The following is a 19,841-nucleotide window of genomic DNA, read 5'->3' as shown; positions in this document are numbered from 1 at the left end:
GTGTGTGTGTGTGTGTGTGTGTGTGTGTGTGTGTGTGTGTGTGTGTGTGTGTGGGGGGGGGGGGGGGGGGGGGGGGGGGGGGGGGGGGTCAGGAGGGGTCCAGTGATTATTCGACCTATGTCAGGATGGATCATGATATGCTTTGGTCAAGAGTCAATATCTTCTAGCAGTCCTCAAGGCAGGAGTTCCCCAGACTCCGGCCCATGAGCTGTTTTGCTGGGCGCTAAAGGTCTAGGCTCTAAAGAGGCTGGTTTTGGTGCAAACGGTGACCAGTGTTTCGATGGCAAAGATTTCAGCTACGAAAGTGACTTGAGTCCAAGGTGGGAGTGGTGGGCTCCGAAGCATGTGGCTTTGATGTTTTCTTCAGTACCGTGCTGGGGCTGTGCGCATCCGAAGAGGATGGGCATTGCTGACAATGGCCGGTAGGCAGCTGTGGCCGGCAACGTTTTTATGTCTCTCTGTGATGGGCCCTTTTTGGTGGTTTCCTGGGGTCGATGTCAAGGGGGTGGGGGCACAGTACTCGCAGCTGGTTGAGCTGGAAGCAGATCTTGCATCTCAATTTCAGAGCCAGAGTTATTATCAATAGAGAAAGTTCCTTCATCTGCTGCCTGTGCGTGTTGTTCTTCTTGGATGACCTCTGGTCCAAACAGGTCTGGTGATTTGTCCGTGCTCCTTTGAGACATCGAGCCTGACAGTCACGTAGAGTCTTCTTCGATATGAAGGAGCAGCAGGTCTTGTCATGTTCAGGAGAGAGGCATAGATCACAGACCTGGTGGAGGTCAGTACGAGGGTACTTAGCCTGACACTGAGGACAGAATCGAAAAGGCGCCCGTTCCATCAACAAGGGGACCTGATTGGCAGAGAACGCCTAAGGATGGAAGCAATGCCCTGAAGGGCAAAGGCCCACATGGGTGGCAGTCGATGCAAGTCACCCTCACAAAGTTGATGTTGTTGAACCGAACAGAAGAGACAGAGGACTATGATCGAGAAAAATACAGATGGAAAGCAGGCATTAGCTGAGACGGTGCAGCATGATGGTGTTGAACCGCAGTAGAAGAGCACAGGACCGAACCTGACTGCAGAAGGAATAAATCTGACAATGGAGTCAATGACCATGCGAATTACCAGTAAGAGGAGGATTCCCACTGTGACTCGAAATACTTTCTTTGAAGAAAAACAACTTGCACACATCTGAGCCCAACACTTGTTAAAAGGATTATGCTAAGCATGGGTAACTACGGCCGCACATGCCTCAAACACTTAGTTCCACCAAAGATCAAGAAAAAAGGAGCAACTATGAGATGAAACCTTTCATACACACCCACAGCACCCATGTAAAAACACATTTTTGGTTTACTACGTTCAAAACCATCTCCAAAACACCATTAAGTTAAGAAAATTAAAATATCCACAGTACAAACCACCACATGCAGTGCCAACTTTACCAAAACCACCTCAGCAGCCTGCCTCTAACCTGACATATGCCAGATTCTTTCCTGGTATATAGTTAGCTGACAAAGACCTTCAAAGAAGCCTTGATCAACAAATTACATGGAAGGCATATTAAACAACCTGCTGAATATTCTGGTAGCGTTGTAATCTCCTTGATCTACCAACTTGTGACAGGTCATTCAATGATAATCCACCAAAGACTTAAAAACTATATGGAGATAACCAGTAGCCCACTGAACCTGAGCTATTACTTCTTTTTTAAAGTACTCAAAAGCCAAATGAGTTAATCTGAAGGAGATAAAAACATTCCCTGTGTCGTACACAAGTTATTTGCACTCCTTTCTAATCTTTTCAGTTTACAATTAAGAGATAGGATATTCATGTCAGCCCACCAATTTACCATCTCAGCATAACTACTGCACATTTAAGGATGGATGCAATAAAGCCTCCTATGCCTCAACTGACCTGAAATTGAGCTCTTTGTCAAACAAGTGTTCCTAAAGGGTCTTATGAGCAGTCCCCTGTCCCAACACTCTAAGCCAGAAACAGCCTCTGTAGCCACAGTCCACATCTCTGCAGTGATCTTTAACACAGAAAATCTATGTGATGTGGAGAAACAGGTTTAAATTCCAACTCTCTCAGCAAATGCAAACCCATCACATCTTTCCTCTGAAGCACATGAAAAATGTAGAACCAGAATTCAGACACAGCTGTACCAAAAACGTAAAATGTTACTATTCCAGAAAATAACAGCCAACATAATTATAGGCTTTAAGAAAATCGCACCCTTACACCTTGTCATTTAGGCATGTGACTGACTTACACAGAACAAAGATTTGTGGAAGTGTTATTCTGCACAGAACGCATATTGATAGCAAGCTTGATTAACCTCTGCAAACATGTAATGCCATGCATTGAATTTGTAAAAGAATGTGCGCTGGTGCTAAATGCTCTGCTTAGAAGCCCGCGGTAGGTGCTATTAAATTTCGGCAGCCGAAGAACAAATCTGGGTAGTCTTGAATGCATCTCATCAGTGTTCTGTCTGCTGCAGGGCCAGCAAAAGGGAAAAAGGCTGCAATAAACACTTATAAAACTGGGTGTGAAGTTGGTGAACACTATCAGCTATTCTTAGTGCTGGAGCTATTTCCTCTTTACACCCACTGCCCATCCTGTAGTAGACACTAAAAGGAATTACAATATTAAAATAATACACACCTTCTCCGTATCGTGATTTATCATCTTGACATCCATTAATGATTTGATTGTTTTCGTCAGTTCTTTCTCATTCATCTGCGTGCTGTCCTGAAGTTCCTTGTAATTTACTGTTTCACTGTTGTTAAAAGCGAGCAGGACTGCCATTTGGTATGTCGTTACCATAGCTACATATGGTTTACTTAGATAATTCATTTTTACTTCACCTAGTGTGGCAAAAATAATCATAAAAACATAAAACAAAGTGAAGATATACATTCTGGCTATCATCTTACATTGAAAGTTGGATTTGAATAAGGGGTACACAATCAAAACAAACATGTTTGTTGGGGTTAATGAAATTTAACACCAGTTTTACAGGTACAACAGCAGAAATACAGTTTCTTAACGAGAACTAGTTTTACTAGGGCTATTGTCTTAAAGACAGGAGCATTATGTTTTGTAGCAGCACCAGATGCCAATTTTCTCTAAAAAGTGTTAAAGGAAGACAAAATATGGTGCCAGACCTGGCTACAATGTGGAAAGGTTTATTTTATTATTTTACTACAAATAGAGGTTATGAGGTGTAGTTATTTAAGAGAATAACGTAACACAATGCCTGACCCACATGATTTGATTTAATCAATATTTAATCTATTTTTAAATAATTTCAGAGATCAGGTTTGATCATGATAGAGTTTCAATCTGAATTATACAACTACACGCATTAATGGTGCAAATAACGATCTCACATCAACTACATCTAGATGCAGTTGTACTTTACACAATTAAAAAGCTCCCAATTCGTTCTGAGTTTGCACTGACAATATGACAGTCTAAACACGGACGGGAATTACTGTCTGTCATATGCTAAAAGCATTACTTAAGTTGGTCACAAGATTTCGGAGTTTAATGTTTCTCCTGTACATACTTATTTTTTTAATTATGCTACCGGCCTCACACAAGGATTAATGAGAGAAGTACCTACCTGTAACTAGGGTTATCATGGCCCTGAAGTGAATCTAGTTACAATACACACTACCACTTCAGTCCACCTACAATAAAGCCCACTGTGCAAGTCGGTATAGGGCAGCTGCCAGTATTGGTCAACTATATGGAGAAAAATAGTTGTTCACTAGCTTCAAGACCATTATGAAAAAGTGGCATGCCTACTACCATAAACTTGAATCAAACATGCAACCGAAACATCACTTCTACGAGTCTCAGACGAAACTCAGAGCAGGGATAACAAAGGACTTGGTCCATTTCTACCCCTTCTCAAACTATTCTTGGTATAGCTACTGGGACACTAGATAGACTGATTCTGTTTATCCATATCACTCAATCTGCACCGAGCATGGCAATTGCCTTTCTTGCTTCAGAGGACAAACTGGAACTTTTATGTGTTCTGATGACAATCTTGTCCAGCAGAGTTTTGCATTACATGCTTTTCCCTGGTCCTGTCTAATTTCTAAATGCTCTGCTTTAATTTTTTAAGATAGGCCGTTACATTTTCAGTGGCAGTCTCTATCTCCAGATCACCAAAGAATCAATATTTTTTTTAAATGCTGATGGAATGCCCAAGCAGATTCAATGAATTCCCCTGCAATGCACTGAGGAAAAATTGAATTAATATTATTTGTTTTCCAAGGCAAACACCCCATTTCAGAAATTAACCTGTTTTTTTATTGAAAAAAACGTAAATAATACATGTATGGCTCATAATAGACGATATATGACATAAGGGTCAATACTGCAATTAACAAGTGTTTTTCTTTATTAATCCTTCCAGAACTTTGAGACACTCAAAAAAGCCTACTGAAATGCCTCTAATTAGAGCTAAACACAGCAGTAGTTCTGCAAAGATGTGTACTTCCCTTTTTCTTGAACAATTTAGGAAAACATTCTGAAAACCATTTCTGTAACTTAAAACGATAAATCTGCTTATTCATTGGTAGAGAAGCTGCTACAAGTTATGTCCTGGCTCAGCAGCAAAATCGTAGTTGAAATTGAGGCAGGGTCGGAGATAGGCACAGCATTAAGTGACTAACCCCATGTCTAAGTAGGAAGTTGGAGCAGTGCACACACTTAACATATTGCATGAGGAGGTGGCAGTTATATGTGCCCTCTTTTAATTTTAATTATGAACTAAGAATCACCAATTACCACACTCCTGTTGCATGCTGAAACATAGGAGGCACAAGGAAACATGCAAGCAGAGCCTATACCTAGCATGGAAGAGAGCAAATTGGAGACAGAAGATGGAACACAGACAAGAGATTACATAAAATGGAGCGCAAACTAAATATTAGGTACTTGAGAGAAGGTGAGTATTAAGGGGGTCCAACATAACTTACTCACCAAGGAAAGTATGGAGTTTCTCTACAGCAGCACATTATTAAGAGTGTGGATTAACTATTGTGATGGTGGAGGCAGCCCAAGGGTCAGGGGAAGTAAACATGAATCTAGTCTTGAAAGGTTGTCTGAGAAAGGTGTGAAGGATGCAGCAACTAAATAACTCCTACAGTATGGAAGATAGTCTTGTGCACCCGCAGCTTTGAGGCCAAGAACCATAGTGCCCCCTAACCCTCTACCACCAACTCAGTCCCTCATCTGTGTCCCGTGGAGAAACCTCATCTTCTAGATCACCTCCAATATTTGATGTGTTTCTTTCCCATTCTGGTCCTGGGTACAAGTATACTCCTGAACTTGGGTAAATCCCCAACCTGATTGAGGCTGGAAATGTAACTTAAAAGTTTGCAAACACGAACAAAGGAATCAGATAAGCCATAAGTTCATGGTTGTAGGCAGGTGACTGACACCTACCTTCCAGATTTTGGGTAGGTGGTGGAGGAACTGTGAGAATGTACCTAGTATGCTAGTGGTGATCTCTGTTATGATCTGGTGGGCAAAATGTTAGCTTACGCGTTATGTGATAAAGTGAATTGTGAGCACATATTTTAGGGGATGGAGAGAGCTGCAAGCTTACACATTCTAGGTTAGGTGTTTGTGTCTTTCAATTGTGAGGCATACATCTGGATTGTATTTTTGTCGAGCTAAATCCTTAATTCAGCTTTTTCTAAATAAAAAGAACTATACTTATCTTCGGTCTCTATCACCTACTCTCCGTTACAGCACATATAATTTCTGAGTGATGGAAAGAAGCTATTCACTACTCATTACCAATATTGGTATCTCCGCTATCTTCTGGCTCACTGAATGCTTCAACAAGCAAAAGGGGCTGAATATGGAGCTGTACAAGCATCTAATACTGATGGGGAAGGGCTCATGGCTCAGTGTAGGTTATCCTTTTAGATTTAGGATCTCCACCCTCTCGCAAACCTGGCAAAAGCAGCACGTCACACAATGTAAATCCAAGTAGAGTGAGAGAAAGAAAAGGCGAAAGTAAAGGTGAAAAGTGGGTAGGGAAATGTAAATTACAGCGCATTTTGACAGCAGCAACACCACTTAATTACCACTGTAGTATTGATGTTTAAAGCACATATAGTGGTTAATTGTGATTGCCCAGTAACAATAGGCACATTTTAAATGCAGTCAACACTGCTGAGAAGGCCTGTCTGTGAAATGTCGAGAACGGCAGCTTGAGGTCACTGACCATGTATTTCAGTTAGCTCCACTGAAAAGTAACCTTGCTTGCTTGGTTCTTTTAACTTCTTTCAGTAAAAACTTTTGACAAACTGACAAAACTCTGTACTGATACAGTAGCCCAGAAGATGCAGATTGTGGGAGACATTTACTGGGCACATTTTACTTTATTCCTTTAATGCAAACAATACAATCACAGATGTCACGATCAATCCCTCAAGTGAGATCATATCTAGTGGTACTTAAATTTGGCGGTAACTACGTAGGAGTAGCAATCTTTATTTTGCTATTTTCTAACTCCATCCGTTTTCATAGCAAAACCTTAATTCACTTCCTAAACTCTATTACTCATTAACTACCAAAAACACATGCAAACACAAATACACACACGCATGTACGCACCCTGATTGCGAACTGCTTTTTAATAGTCCTTAACAGAAAGGAAGAGGAAGGAATTACTAACCTGTACAAAGATAATGTAACCACGTAAGCTTTCTTCCACTAAAATGCTGACTGTAAAATAATTCGAACTGCAAAACAAAATAAACTTGTTAAGTAAATGCTCGTGTAAGAGATATGACTTAGCCACATACTAGTCAAGGCAGAAGGAAACAAAAAGAACAACTCACTCAATTGTTTCATTTAATGTGTATGTCCCTAACGCAAGTATGCTTTCCAAACGACCAGCAGTATCAAAGCTGAGACACGATATGTTCCCTACAGATCAGAATGCTGGGTACTTTGTCTATGTCTAATCAGCCTTGGCCTCCATGGCTATTACTCCTAGATAACCTGATTGGGCACTGAAGGCCTAGCTCCTGGGAGGCAGCGCAAAGGTTGAGTCAGATAAAATACTTACAGTATATATGAATGCTGAGTCATGGCTATTACCAATTAAGAAATAACACAATAATGAACACTCTAAAAATACAGTGCAGCATAGATTATGTGGTAATGGTAGTTATACTTATCTTAGTTAAAATAAAAAGATACAGCAGAAAATAGTTTTACAGCGGTTAGCCGAGACGGGTATCTAAGGTTGGAAGATAGCTGCGGTACTGCACCGGGACACTCCTTGGAGTAGCCGTGCGCATTACAAGACTGCTGTAACAACATAACATAACTCACCAGTGAGCCAGTTATAAAATGCATATATGCTTCTTACTGGGTTGTTTGAGGCACATCAATAGTTTCATGAGGGGTGCTGATATATCTTAGGTGGGGAGTGCCCAGATTTTGAGATCATGTGGCTCAGTCTCCAAGGGTGCTACCCACATTGAATCAATGGTCCTGTTATCAGAGGGGGTTTATTTAGGTGATGAAAGAAGGTTAGGAACGGTTACACAACCAAACAAAAAAAATTTAACTCAACGAAAGAGAAGCAATAGTCCCAAATTGTGGCCTATGGTCTCAGGTCACAAGTTAAGAACGAGAGAAACACGGGACGCATGGGGGGGGGGGCTATTGCAGCTCAGGAACACTCACCTCAAGGGTGTTGAAAACACATAGTAAGCTAGATGGACTGTCAGTTCTGAGATATTTCATAGCTTGTAACTAGCCTGTGCCTGTACAGTCAGGAACTATCTACATTCAAATTAGTCTTGGCACTGCCCCAAAAAGGAAAATCCAGCCTCAATATCCGGCCAGGTTCCCAATAGGTGGGAAAACAAGCAACTGGAGTCAGATTTTGGAGCTGTTGGACCTCGTGAGTAAGGTGCACATTGAGTCATACGCACAGTTACCTTGGAAGGCATGTCTGGGATACCTTTACCACCTAGGCTCTCTTTTACAGGACAAAACATTAAGGATGGAAAACATCTTTCCAGTTCTTTACACTTTGACTGGTTTTCAAGACCATAATCTAAAGTAACATTTTAGGATCCTTACAAGCTTGAAGGAAGGGGGAACACGTTCTGTTCCATGGTGCTACAGTACTTCTAATGGTGAGAGGTGCATTGGAAGACCCATGTATCTAAAACGTGCCTATCTCACTAGAAACATGCATCTCGGGGTTGAGGTAAAAGCTGGATGCCCCGCCCGAGAGCACGTTGTGAGTGGGAACGATTATTTTGAGATTCCTCTTCACCCTTCGGTAGTGGAGGGTTCTGTTTTGGTGCACTGCAGTAGGAGTGTGCGTGGTTCCTTCAATTAAAGGCCACTTGGACAGGCCAAAATGAAAAACATGAGAACAGTCAGGGAAAACAAAAGCAACTAGATGCAACAGAAAGTTGGTTTCATCTGCTCATCCATGTCTGGGAATAAAATCAGGCATGTTAAGCGTATTTGTAAACAGCAGCATTTTATCCGTAGATTATGCAGTGTACTGTTTCACCACTGAGTTGTAATAAATAGCTGGAGCATTAAACTAGCATGCTGACTAAAAAACTGAATCTGCATTCTATACTTTAGTAGAAAGCGTGCGGCATATGGAGGTGACAAATAGGTCTAGCCTGTCCTTAAGGTGACCCGATCGCATGTGTGGTGGATTCCTGCTGGATGCAATAATAAGTATAGCATGACTAAGTGTATCTGGAAATGTCCTTAATAATAATTCTGGTATGTGGGGTGGAATTGCTTTGCTGAATGGTGGTTAGGAGCATGGTTTGGCTGGGGGAAGGTGTTTTGTGATTTTCACTGTGAATATTAGTACACATTACTGTACAGGATTTACATTGTTACACAGGAAAACACACCTTCCAAAAGACTTCAGCATGTGTCTGTTCTGTCGCTTCTGAGTTTTCCCTTTTAATACGACATTCACTCAAAACGGTAAAACCTTTAAATCCGCGTCCTGCCTTATTGCTGCCTAGCCGTGTTGTGGCTTAACTTTCTGGGTTCGGATTTCTTTCACAACGTCCCCAATAGCCAGTAGCCACAGACTTACCTTCACAGTGTTTCTGTGAGGCTCCAGAGGTTTTTGTGATCAGGACGAACCGCATATGGTTGAGCATCCGTACTCAGGGAACGGTCACGGTAAGCGTCAGCAGGCAAGGTGGCGCCCGTCAATATAGGATAGACGACTAATCTTTTGTGACAAGGTATACACACATGTTAAGCACAGCGGTGTTACCAGTTTACGTCGCTGCTGCTGAGTTTTCGGTGCGATGGGTTCTAACATGCAGCTGCATCGGTTAGAGGTAATTATACAATGCAGTGAGTACCCTACATAAAATGTTTGCAAAAAAAAAAAAAAAAAAACATATTTACAGCGGTGTTGCTTGGCAGCTAGTTTAAGCTATAGACGTGTTTGCTATGACAGTCTATGTATATTACGGTCAGTTCAGGACAAAGACCTTGCTCAGATATATATATATTTTTTTACTATTGGTTTTATCGTGGCACACATCTGACTAAAGTCTTCCATTCGGTCCTGGAGGATCTTGAGTGTTTCGCCACACACTGAGAGGCTGCCATGATGGTTTGAATCCCCAAATTGGAGGTGTTAACATAGTTGCTCATGCTGGGACAATTGAGATACACTGTCGTGCACTAGTCTTTTAAACTCAGGTGCAGGAACTAGGTTAAATTCTATATTTTTAGTTTGGTATTTTGTGCAGAGTGTGTGGGGGGGGGGGGGGAAGAGAGAGAGAGAGAGAGAGAGAGAGAGAGAGAGAGAGAGAGAGAGAGAGAGAGAGAGAGAGAGAGAGAGAGAGAGAGAGAGAGAGAGAGAGAGAGAGAGAGAGAGAGAGAGAGTTTTTTTTTTTTTAGATTTAATGCATGGTTATTTGATGAGCGATCATTTACAAAATAAGAAATGCACGCCTCATCCTTGTGTGTCCTTGCTAGCCCGGGAGAACTTATCTTTAAATAGTGGCACTGAAAAATGAGCTTCATCAACTATGTTGCTGTTCTCTGTGGCCCAAACAATGAGAGAGAAACCATCACTGTATTTGCATTTGGTATCAGAGGGTATGCATTTTCTCAACATTAGCCTCAACTAAGTGATGAACATGTGAAAAGAGAAGTCCTTTATGTTTCTGAAGTACGGATTTTGGATAAGTATCACATTGGTATGAGTGCGCAGGTGAGGCAAAGGGAGACTGTGGAAGATTACAGTACATCATCAAGTATTCTTGCTGCCAGGTATAAATGTGCCTCCAGAAAGCAAATAATGAATCAATTCTTGCTGAGGTGTCTGTCAGTAAAAACCTAGATAAAGCATGGCCGAAGGAAGAAATAACGTTTGAAGAATGTTTTGAGTGGCTCCAAGACTAATTAAAAAAGAAGTCAGATCAACAAGCAATACACTCACATTGGAAGGAGTGAAGTGCAGGTGGCAAAACAGAGCCAGAGCCTAGGTCTAGCTAGCGGGAGAGATAAATCTTAGTTCAAAGGGCCATATGAAGTACGGAAGGAATAAGGCCTAAATGGCCTTAGTGACTATTCTTGATACTAAAGCTTCAGCCAATAAGGCAGCAATTAAATAGCTTAACAGTATATCAGGGGCTGACATTATGCTATCTTTAGAGACTGCATGAAAAAGGTGTATTGTTTTCATGGTCAGAGCGTTTTCAGAAAGATTAAGTTCTGCTAAGCAAAGACTACCAAATAACATATTTTGAAGCTATTACAATCAACATTTCCTTAATATAAATCACACAATAACACATTAATGTAATTAGCCATGAATGTATGCCGCTGTTTGTTGTAAAATTGCAACTTATAGCAATTCAACCTTATTTTAATATCAAATCTTTGAAATAGATTTTCAAACATTCAGAATTAAATCTCATTAGATCGAGATAAATGGTAATTATCTGCATGTTCACTAACTGAACATATCTATCAATTAGATTTTTTTTTAGGATTTTTATAGTAACAGTTCCACCAATGGGGTTGGGCCAAGCGGCAATTAAGTCAAGTGTTAAATCTAAAACAACATTTTTTCTCCATCTCAAGGAGACATGCATAATATGCTCATGGATTCTACTTGTACCTTCATAAGTTCTTTTAGTCTGCTAAGATATACCCAGAACATATCCAAATCGTTTCCACCTGTTAGCCGTCTAGGTTCTGTTAAAGACTTTACTCAATGAAGGCATGCATATGCAACTGCCTTTCACCCATAGTTTTGTTTGATAATTGTGGCCACCTACCAACATTTTTCATTGAAATATGGGCAGCAGAAAATAACAATGATTAGCAAAAGGTGGACTTTCTAAGCAAAATGTTTAATTTTTACAACAACTGAAATACTAAATGAGGGACTCAATCCGAGCCCTAAGCACATTTGGTGTGGCAAATCTGCACCCACAATTTCATACTACTGGACGTGGTATAAGGGACAAGCACAATTACAGTACCATTCCTAGTTTCGGATCACAGAATGGCATGATGATTGTTTTTTCCCCAATTCTGAGGTGTGAAAAATCTGAATATGCATGATTTACCATTATCACTTTTTTCATGCCTTAAAAACAGTGCAGGCAAAAATACATGTTGCACAACTTGGGTGCTAGTCATAATTCAAATTTGGATGAGAGCATGATTTGCCCTTGTCCTCAAATGAGCCCATAAGTGTTTGAACAAAAAAATGAAAAATATTTTGGGAATATACAGCATAATCAGAATTAACGAGTTCAAATTTAGAAAAAAAGAGAACCTAAATAAATCACGAATTAATGCAGTAAGATACAATGGCAATAAAACTAGGCTACATATGACAAAGGATCTATAGCAGGTATGCGCAGAACCTGAAACAGCAACATTTTCAAAATGCATTTGAATATCCAAATACATTCAAAATTCATGCAGAGCCACAAGCTAAGTAACCACAGAGGTACATAACTCTGAAGTTGTGGCTTGACATCCGTATCCCTGTTGCTACGTGCCCCTTCATAAATCCCTATAACAGTTGGATTTCTATTTACTGTCCAATGAGATTTATTTTCACCAACATTTCGAAAAGGGAGGGTCTGGAACATAGAAGCAAAAGAGAAATACATTCTGAACTGAATTGGCATTCCGCTTTATGTTCCACTTCTTTGCGGGACTTGACTGAAGTACAATTTGCTTGTCCTAAATGGACAAAACCACAAATAAAATTTCACATATGTATGTTTATAAAAACTGCTAGTTACATATGACTGTGGATTTTATATTGACCTAACTAAGCAGGTGCCTGATAAAGGCTGTGCACATTTTTATATTAGTACCTTAAAGTCTTAAAATGTTTAAGTGTTGGCTTTTATGAAACTAAGACATACCAAAAATAAATAAATATATAAGGATTTTTTTTTAATGTGACAGTAGAATTCGCAAAGGCAGAATCCCTTGTCCCTTGTTTTGGTTCTCTTTGCTTTTTAGTATGGACATCATTTTTGCACACAAAGGGCGTGCAAGTGTGCATTTAGCTTGTAGGTTGCTCCAGCACATGAACTAATGAGAAGGCAGGAAAAGTAACTCAAGAAAGACTTAGCTTCTGTTTTGTTGAAATAGGTGGGCCTTAGGGATCTTTTTTCCTTTTCCAAAGTGCAGTTAACTCCTATTAGATCAGTAACCTCCCATGAGCTGGGGACCATGTGGACTCAGCTAAGGAATTAACCTGGGGAGTTCATAGGATGTAATGCTGCTCTGGAGGAGATTTGTGGCAAATAACTCAAGGGTCTAGAAAAACCAGCAGTGGCCATTCCTGTGTTGTGAGGTAATAGGTGAGTGGAAAATCCAGTAAAGTCCCAAAGAGCTAAACTCATGTTTGTGAAAGAGTGAGGGTGTACAAGTATCATAGAGGTAAGATGTCAGCTGGCATAGTAGAACTGTTTTCAGCCCAGGGGGTAATGATGAAGGTAAATTAATATTGTGAAAGCAAGCATGGGAATAGTTGTCACATTTCTGGATTCCTGTAAAGCCAATCATAAAAAACAGTTTCAGTCCTTTTCTGGGCGGAATACTGAATTAGCCAACTCTGAGGTTACTCAGTTTTCCTCATCTAGAAAAGAGGAAGGCATGGATTAAGAAAAAAGTACTGTGATACTCTTCATCTAAATAACATTGTTTTAATATTCTACTACAACTAGAGCAATACTTTTAAAAATCAGTTCTTGGCATAACGTAATTTATACAACTAAAAAGAAAAAAGTGACTTTTAGCTCATTGTAGAGCTACATTTTTTTTTTTTTTTTAACACTTTCTATGTTTTCTGCGAGCTGGCCTGGCTTGCACCTTACTGAAAAATATAGCCCCTCATTAGGACTTTGGAGGTCTTTCCTTAAGACTGCCGAAGCCACGGGTGCCAAGAGACCGCCAGTGCTGTCTGTCGTCAGCCCCCCATAATATGGGTACTGTGGGCAGAAATCCAGCAGTATCCATGCTGGCGGTTGGAGACGCCTGGGAGGTGCTATCATCTGCACTGCCCCAGCGGAAGGACGCTGCCAGCCGTACTATGACCATTAATACGGCCTGGAGGTGTCCTGCGGGTAGGGCAGTGCCAGCGGGAGCAGCACCCCTTCCCGTTCTGCTGCCGGACGACCTACTCGCCAGACAATGTAAGTCGGGCGCCCGACAGGGGAGGGGGTTGGGAGGAGGTGTGTACGAGTATGTGGTGTCTGCGTGTGTGTGTGAATGCATGAATGAATGTTGCAGTGAGTGCATGTCTGCATGTCAGTGTGTATGCATGTGAGCATGTTAGTGTGGATGCGTGCCTGAATGCGTGTGAGTGAATGCGTATATGGATATGAGTGTGTGAATGCGTTTCTGGAAGTGGAGGCGAAAGGGTGTATGCGTGCTACAGGTGGGTGTTTGTGTGCGGGGGAGGGGAGTGCTGTGACTGCAGGGTGGGTGGAGGGGTCAGGTGATTGCTGGGGGCGGGGGTGGAGAGGGAGGGAGCTGTCTACCGGTGACAGGGAAGGAATTCCCTGTCGCCGGTAGCCCTATCACCATGGTTTTTGTGGAGGTGCTACCGCTGCGGAAACCATGGCGGTAGGCCGGCTCATAATGCCGCAGCCGGTCTTCTGTGGACCGCTTGGTCGAAGATGAACATCTCCGGCCCAACAGTTATGGCGGGTTGGCAGAGGCCTGTTGGCGGTGATACCGCCATATTAACCCTGGCGGTCAAGAGACCGCCAGGGTCAAAATGAGGGCCATAGTGTCTAAGAGATCAGGAGGTATTCATCTCCTACATTTTTCTAGTGTAGAATATTCTTTTAAAGACAGCCTTTACAAATACATCGGTTGCTCTGGTAAAAAGTGTTATAGTGACAACATGTCATCCACCTTGCTAATTATGCAAATGAAAAGGGGGTTATTTAGATGAATTAAGCAAAACTGTCAAGAGTCTGGTTGGTCAATATTTGGAGTAATTAATCTTAACCCCTTCTATGCCGCGGACGTAGTGGTTACGTCCCGCGGCACAGTGCTGCTGTGCCGAGGATGTAACCACTACGTCCTCGGCACACAACCCAGAGGGAGCGCTCTCGCTCCCTCTGTGTGCTTCCCCCCCATCCCCCAAAGTCAGGGATGGAAGGGGAAGCCCTTCCCCTTCCACCCCCGACCCCCCCACCACCCCATAATGACGTCAGCGCGCGATCGCGCGCTGACTTCATTATGGGATCCTCGTCGCACAGGAAGCCATTTGCTTCCTGTGCGGCGACGAGTAAAGAGGTGAGTTCCTCTTCCCGGTGGGTGGGGGGTTGGGGCTAAAGAGGCACCGGGGAAAAGGAAAGGCTTTTCCTTTTCCCCGGTGCCTCTTTGAGCATTCCTGCTGCCCGATCGCATTGCGATCGGGCAGCAGGAATGCCCACTAGACACCAGGGATTTTTTTGTTTTGTTGTTCTTTTGTGTTTTTGTCTTCCGGGGAGCGGCCCCTTGGGCAAGGGTCGCTCCCCTTTAGGGGGCAATTACTACGGCCATTTCTGCCCCCCTTGGGGGCAGATCTGGCTACTTTTTAGCCAGATCTGCCCCCAAGGGGGGCAGAAAACACTAGATCACCAGGGATTTATATTATGAGCATTTATGTGTTGGGGGTGCCCCCTTGGGCAAGGGGCGCCCACCCAAGGGGGCAGAGAACTGTTGGCCTTTTCTGCCCCCCTTGGGGGCAAATCGGCCTATTTTTTTTAGGTCCACCTGCCCCCAAGGGGGGCAGAAGCCACTTAGGCACCAGGGATTGTGTGTGTAGTGGATGGGGGGGGGCGCCCCCTTGGGCAAGGGTCGCTCCCCTTTGGGGGGCATATCTTTTAGGGCCATTTCTGCCCCCCTTGAGGGCAGATCAGCCTATTATTTTTAGGCTGATCTGCCCCCAAGGTGGGCAGAAACCACTAGAACGCCAGGGATTTTTTTTAATTTGTTTATTTTTGTTGGGGGGCGTCCCCTTGGGCACGGGGCACCCCCCCAAGGGGGGCATTGACCTGTTGGCCATTTCTACACCCCCTGGGGGCAGATGGGCCTATTTTGTAAGGCCCATCTGCCCCCAAGGGGGGCAGAAGCCACTTAGACACCAGGGATAGTGTGTGTGTGTGTGTGTTAGTGGATGGGGGGGGGGCCTTGGGCAAGGGTCGCCCCCCACTTTGGGGGCACATGTACCCAGGCCATTTCTGCACCCCTTGGAGACAGATCAGCCTATTATTTTTAGGCTGATCTGCCCTAAGGGGGGCAGAAACCACTAGAATGCCAGGGATTTTTTTAAATGTGTTTATTTTTGTGGGGGGCGTCCCCTTGGGCACGGGGCGCCCCCCCAAGGGGGTCATTGACCTGTTGGCCATTTCTACACCCCCTGGGGGCAGATGGGCCTATTTTGTTAGGCCCACCTGCCCCCAAGGGGGGCAGAAGCCACTTAAGACACCAGGGATAGTGTGTGTGTGTGTGTGTGTTAGTGGATGGGGGGGCCTTGGGCAAGGGTCGCCCCCCACTTTGGGGGCACATGTACCCAGGCCATTTCTGCACCCCTTGGAGACAGATCAGCCTATTATTTTTAGGCTGGTCTGCCCCCAAGGGGGGCAGAAACCACTAGAACGCCAGGGATTTTTTTTAATTTGTTTATTTTTGTGGGGGGGCGTCCCCTTGGTCACGGGGCGCCCCCCCCAAGGGGGGCATTGACTTGTTGGCCATTTCTACACCCCCTGGGGGCAGATGGGCCTATTTTCTTAGGCCCACCTGCCCCCAAGGGGGGGCAGAAGCCACTTAGGCACCAGGGATAGTGTTGTGTGTGTTTTTTTGTTTGTTTGAGGGCTGTCCCTTTGGCAAGGGTCGCTCTCCATGGGGACACACTACTAAAGGTATTTTCTGGCTTCCTTGGGGCAGACAGGCCTATTCTTTTAGTAGGCCCATCTGCCCCTATGGCAGAATCCACTTAGGCACCAATTTCTAAATGTTTGATGGTGGGGTGTTTGTCAACTGAAGAAGTCTTTGCATTTGTGATAAAAAATGTTTTCCTCCTTTTTGTTCTAGTTCAAAGCTTTTGCTTTATTTGCTGTGGCTCCTTGCGGTTTTGGCGGTGGTTGACCTGCAGTTTGCACAGTTGCATGTTTTAGGTAAGTAAAAACAATTTACTCCAAAGGAGTATTGTTGCAATGCATGAATGACATGTTTGTAGGGGGTGTACTAAATGCAGGATTGTATGTGAAATTGTCCTTAGGTTTGTGCACAATGATATTTGTTTTGTCTTATTTCTAATTTGCCTTTCTTTCTTTATTTTTAGTGGGATATCATTGGTGATTGCTGTGTAGTTGCTGGTGAATCAAGCTTTTTCAGGCAAGTGAGCGGTATAGTTTGTGAGTTTATAACTCTTACTAACAAAGCTACACTTTGTTACTTGTCTTACACAGGTCTGGTTGTTGGTGGTGAATTTGTCCAGTTAATTTTAGCAGGAGAGATTATGGCTAGCCGCAGGATGACCGCTCAGCAGGTGGTTGGTATGCTTTTTGAGTCACAGTCTGATCATGACTATGAGACGGACTCTGCATCTGAGGCAGAGGAGGAAGTCAGATTCTGGCAGTGATGTTTCTGTTGGAGGGGAATCTTCTGATGATGAAGCCACACTCAGTGCAGATGAAGGGCCTGTTTTAGAGGAGGACATTGATGTACCAATAGTGCAGCAACCTGGGGCTGAAAGGTTTCCCGTTATAAGACCTGATGTCTGGGTTGCCCCAAACATGGAGCAGCCAGAGTTGCCTGCCTTTACTGGTCTCCCGGGGTGTAACGCCAATACAGAGAACTTTATGCCTATCAATTTCTTTGAGTTATTCATGGATGATATGTTTTTGGAAGAGATTGTTGAGCAGACTAATTTGTATGCGGAGCAGCATTTGAGGGACAACGCTGCTGGACTTAGGCCACACTCTAGAGCTGCCCAGTGGATTCCCACAAATTTGGAGGAGTTAAAAAAGTTTTTGGGTTTGACTTTTTTGATGGGGTTGATAAGGAAGCCGTCACTGGCTTCGTATTGGTCTACTAGTCCCTTGATGGCAACAGCTATATTTCCAGCGACCATGAGTCGTAATCGGTATTTGCTTCTTCTTAGGATGCTGCATTTTGTTGACAATGCATTAGCCTTGCCACGAGATCACCCAGATTCTGACAGTCTTTTTAAGATTAGGCCTGTACTTGATCATTTTGTAGATCGGTTTTCGGAGGTCTATGTTCCAGGCAAAGAGTTAAGTGTGGACGAGTCTTTGGTCCTCTTCAAGGGTCGTTTGGTTTTTAGGCAGTACATTCCTAGCAAAAGGGCACGATATGGAATTAAATTGTATATGCTGTCTGAAAGTAGGACAGGATATGTGTATAGTTTCCGTGTGTACACTGGTAGGGATTCCAATATTGACCCCCCTGGTTGTCCTCCCACTTTTGGAGTTACTGAGAAAATTGTGTGGGATCTTGGTAGACGACTGTTCAACAAAGGTCACCATTTGTATGTACATAACTTCTACACTGGTGTGCAATTGTTCAAGGAATTGTTTAGAGTGGACACAGTTGCTTGTGGCACAATCCGTTCTAACCGGAAAGGCTATCCAAGGGAGCTTGTCTGTAAAAAACTTGAGAGGGGACAGTGCTGTGCCTTGCAGAACGAGGAGCTGCTAGCTTTGAAATTTTCAGACAAGAGGGATGTCTACATGCTAAGTACCATCCATGATGAGAGTACTTCCCCTGTGACTGTTTGGGGCCAGGTTGCTGAAGTGCGCAAACCTGTGTGCATTTTAGATTATAATAAGCACATGGGAGGTGTAGATAGAGTTGACCAGAGGTTGGAACCTTATACTGCTATTCGTAAGTCTTACGTTTGGTATAAGAAGTTAGCACTTCACCTCTTCCACTTAGCAACCTTCAATGCTTTTATTGTGTTTAGGGATAGGTCTCCAGAGTCAAAGATGACATTTGTGAAATTTCAGGAGTCAGTGATAGAGAGCCTTATTGTGGTGGAACAGGCCAGAGTTCCTAGAGAAGCAGTGGTGGAGGATGTGGCTAGATTGAAAGATCGCCACTTTGCTGAGCACATTCCTCCCACACCCAAAAAAGACTTTCCAGCTAAGAAATGTAGAGTGTGTTTTCGAAGAGGTATCCGGAGGGCGACTCGAATGTACTGCCCAGATTGTCCTTCAAAGCCTGGGCTGTGTGTCGGTGCTTGTTTTAAGAATTACCACACCCAGAAGAATTTCTGGGAACAACCATGAGTGTAAACTCATGTCTGTTTTGTATTTTCATGTGTTTAGTTTCATGGTTAGCATTTCTGTCATGTTCTTAGTTAGAGCTTTTGTGTTTGTAGTTTTTTAATTCTTTCTACTTAGTTAGGGGTGCCTCAGTTAAAAAAAAAAAAATGATGCCATTTTGTGTGGAGTGGGGCTTGGCTGAGAGTGTACATATTGACTTGCTGTTGGCTACTGCAACACACTGCCAGCCAAACACCAGTCCACACACTCCCATCAGCTGGTGTGATTGTTGTATCAGGCATGTGGGCGTATGTAAGTGATGGGCCCTTGAGTGGCGCTGTCTGTCGATGTGAGTGTTGTAATGTGCTGGGCCCGTGGCTGGCGGTGTGAATGGCCTTGTGTGTGTCATGTATGAAAGTTGTGTGAATGGACTGTAAAGCGGTTGGTGCCTTGTCGCGGCTTTACAGCTCACGAGCTGTGAGTCATTGGTTCAGTTTTTTGCCTTTCAGTTACTAACCGTGCATTTCATTTTTGTGAAAGCTCTTCTGTTAGTAAAATTTGATCCACTGAACCATCACTCACCCTCGTGCCAAATCCAACCAGTATGTGTGGTAAAAATGACAAAACCTGCTCCGCTGTAATCAGGCGTCGCAGCACACCTGTGACACGCTAGGTGCCTCAGGTGGGACCCCAATGATGAAGCATGCCACCAACTTGGTTGGTGGGTGGGTGAGGGGTCTTTTTCACATAACCTAAGTGTGTTTCTTTTCAAAATTTTAGTGTTTGGCACATCACGGACGTATGTGGGCACATCAAAACGATATATTACAAAACTACCTGTGTTTGGGGGGGGGGGAGGGCACCTATGTTTTTGGTCCTGTGTGCGGCCTTCATCTAGGGAAACCTACCAAACCCAGACATTTTTTAAAACTAGATACCCCAAGGAGTCCAGGGAGGTGCGGCTTGCGTGGATCCCCCAACATTTTCTTACCCAGACTCCTCTGTAAACCTCAAAAT

At 43.4% G+C, this 19,841-nt stretch overlaps 1 protein-coding gene across 2 annotated transcripts in view; it reads right to left on the bottom strand.

Moving 5' to 3' along the window:
* CUL2 (cullin 2) overlaps positions 1–19,841 on the bottom strand; it is a 454,610-nt gene that overhangs the window by 74,825 nt on the left and 359,944 nt on the right. For both annotated transcript variants that reach the window (XM_069211221.1, XM_069211220.1), the window contains exons 17-18: positions 6,713–6,779; positions 2,668–2,870 (exon numbers count right to left, since the gene is read on the bottom strand). In XM_069211221.1, coding sequence (XP_069067322.1) covers positions 2,668–2,870; positions 6,713–6,779 — 270 coding nt within the window. The remainder of the gene's footprint in view (positions 1–2,667; positions 2,871–6,712; positions 6,780–19,841) is intronic.

This window comes from Pleurodeles waltl, chromosome 10 (assembly GCF_031143425.1).
Source record: "Pleurodeles waltl isolate 20211129_DDA chromosome 10, aPleWal1.hap1.20221129, whole genome shotgun sequence".
In the NCBI taxonomy this organism is placed as follows: domain Eukaryota; kingdom Metazoa; phylum Chordata; class Amphibia; order Caudata; family Salamandridae; genus Pleurodeles; species Pleurodeles waltl.
This window is presented reverse-complemented; position numbering and strand designations above follow the sequence as displayed.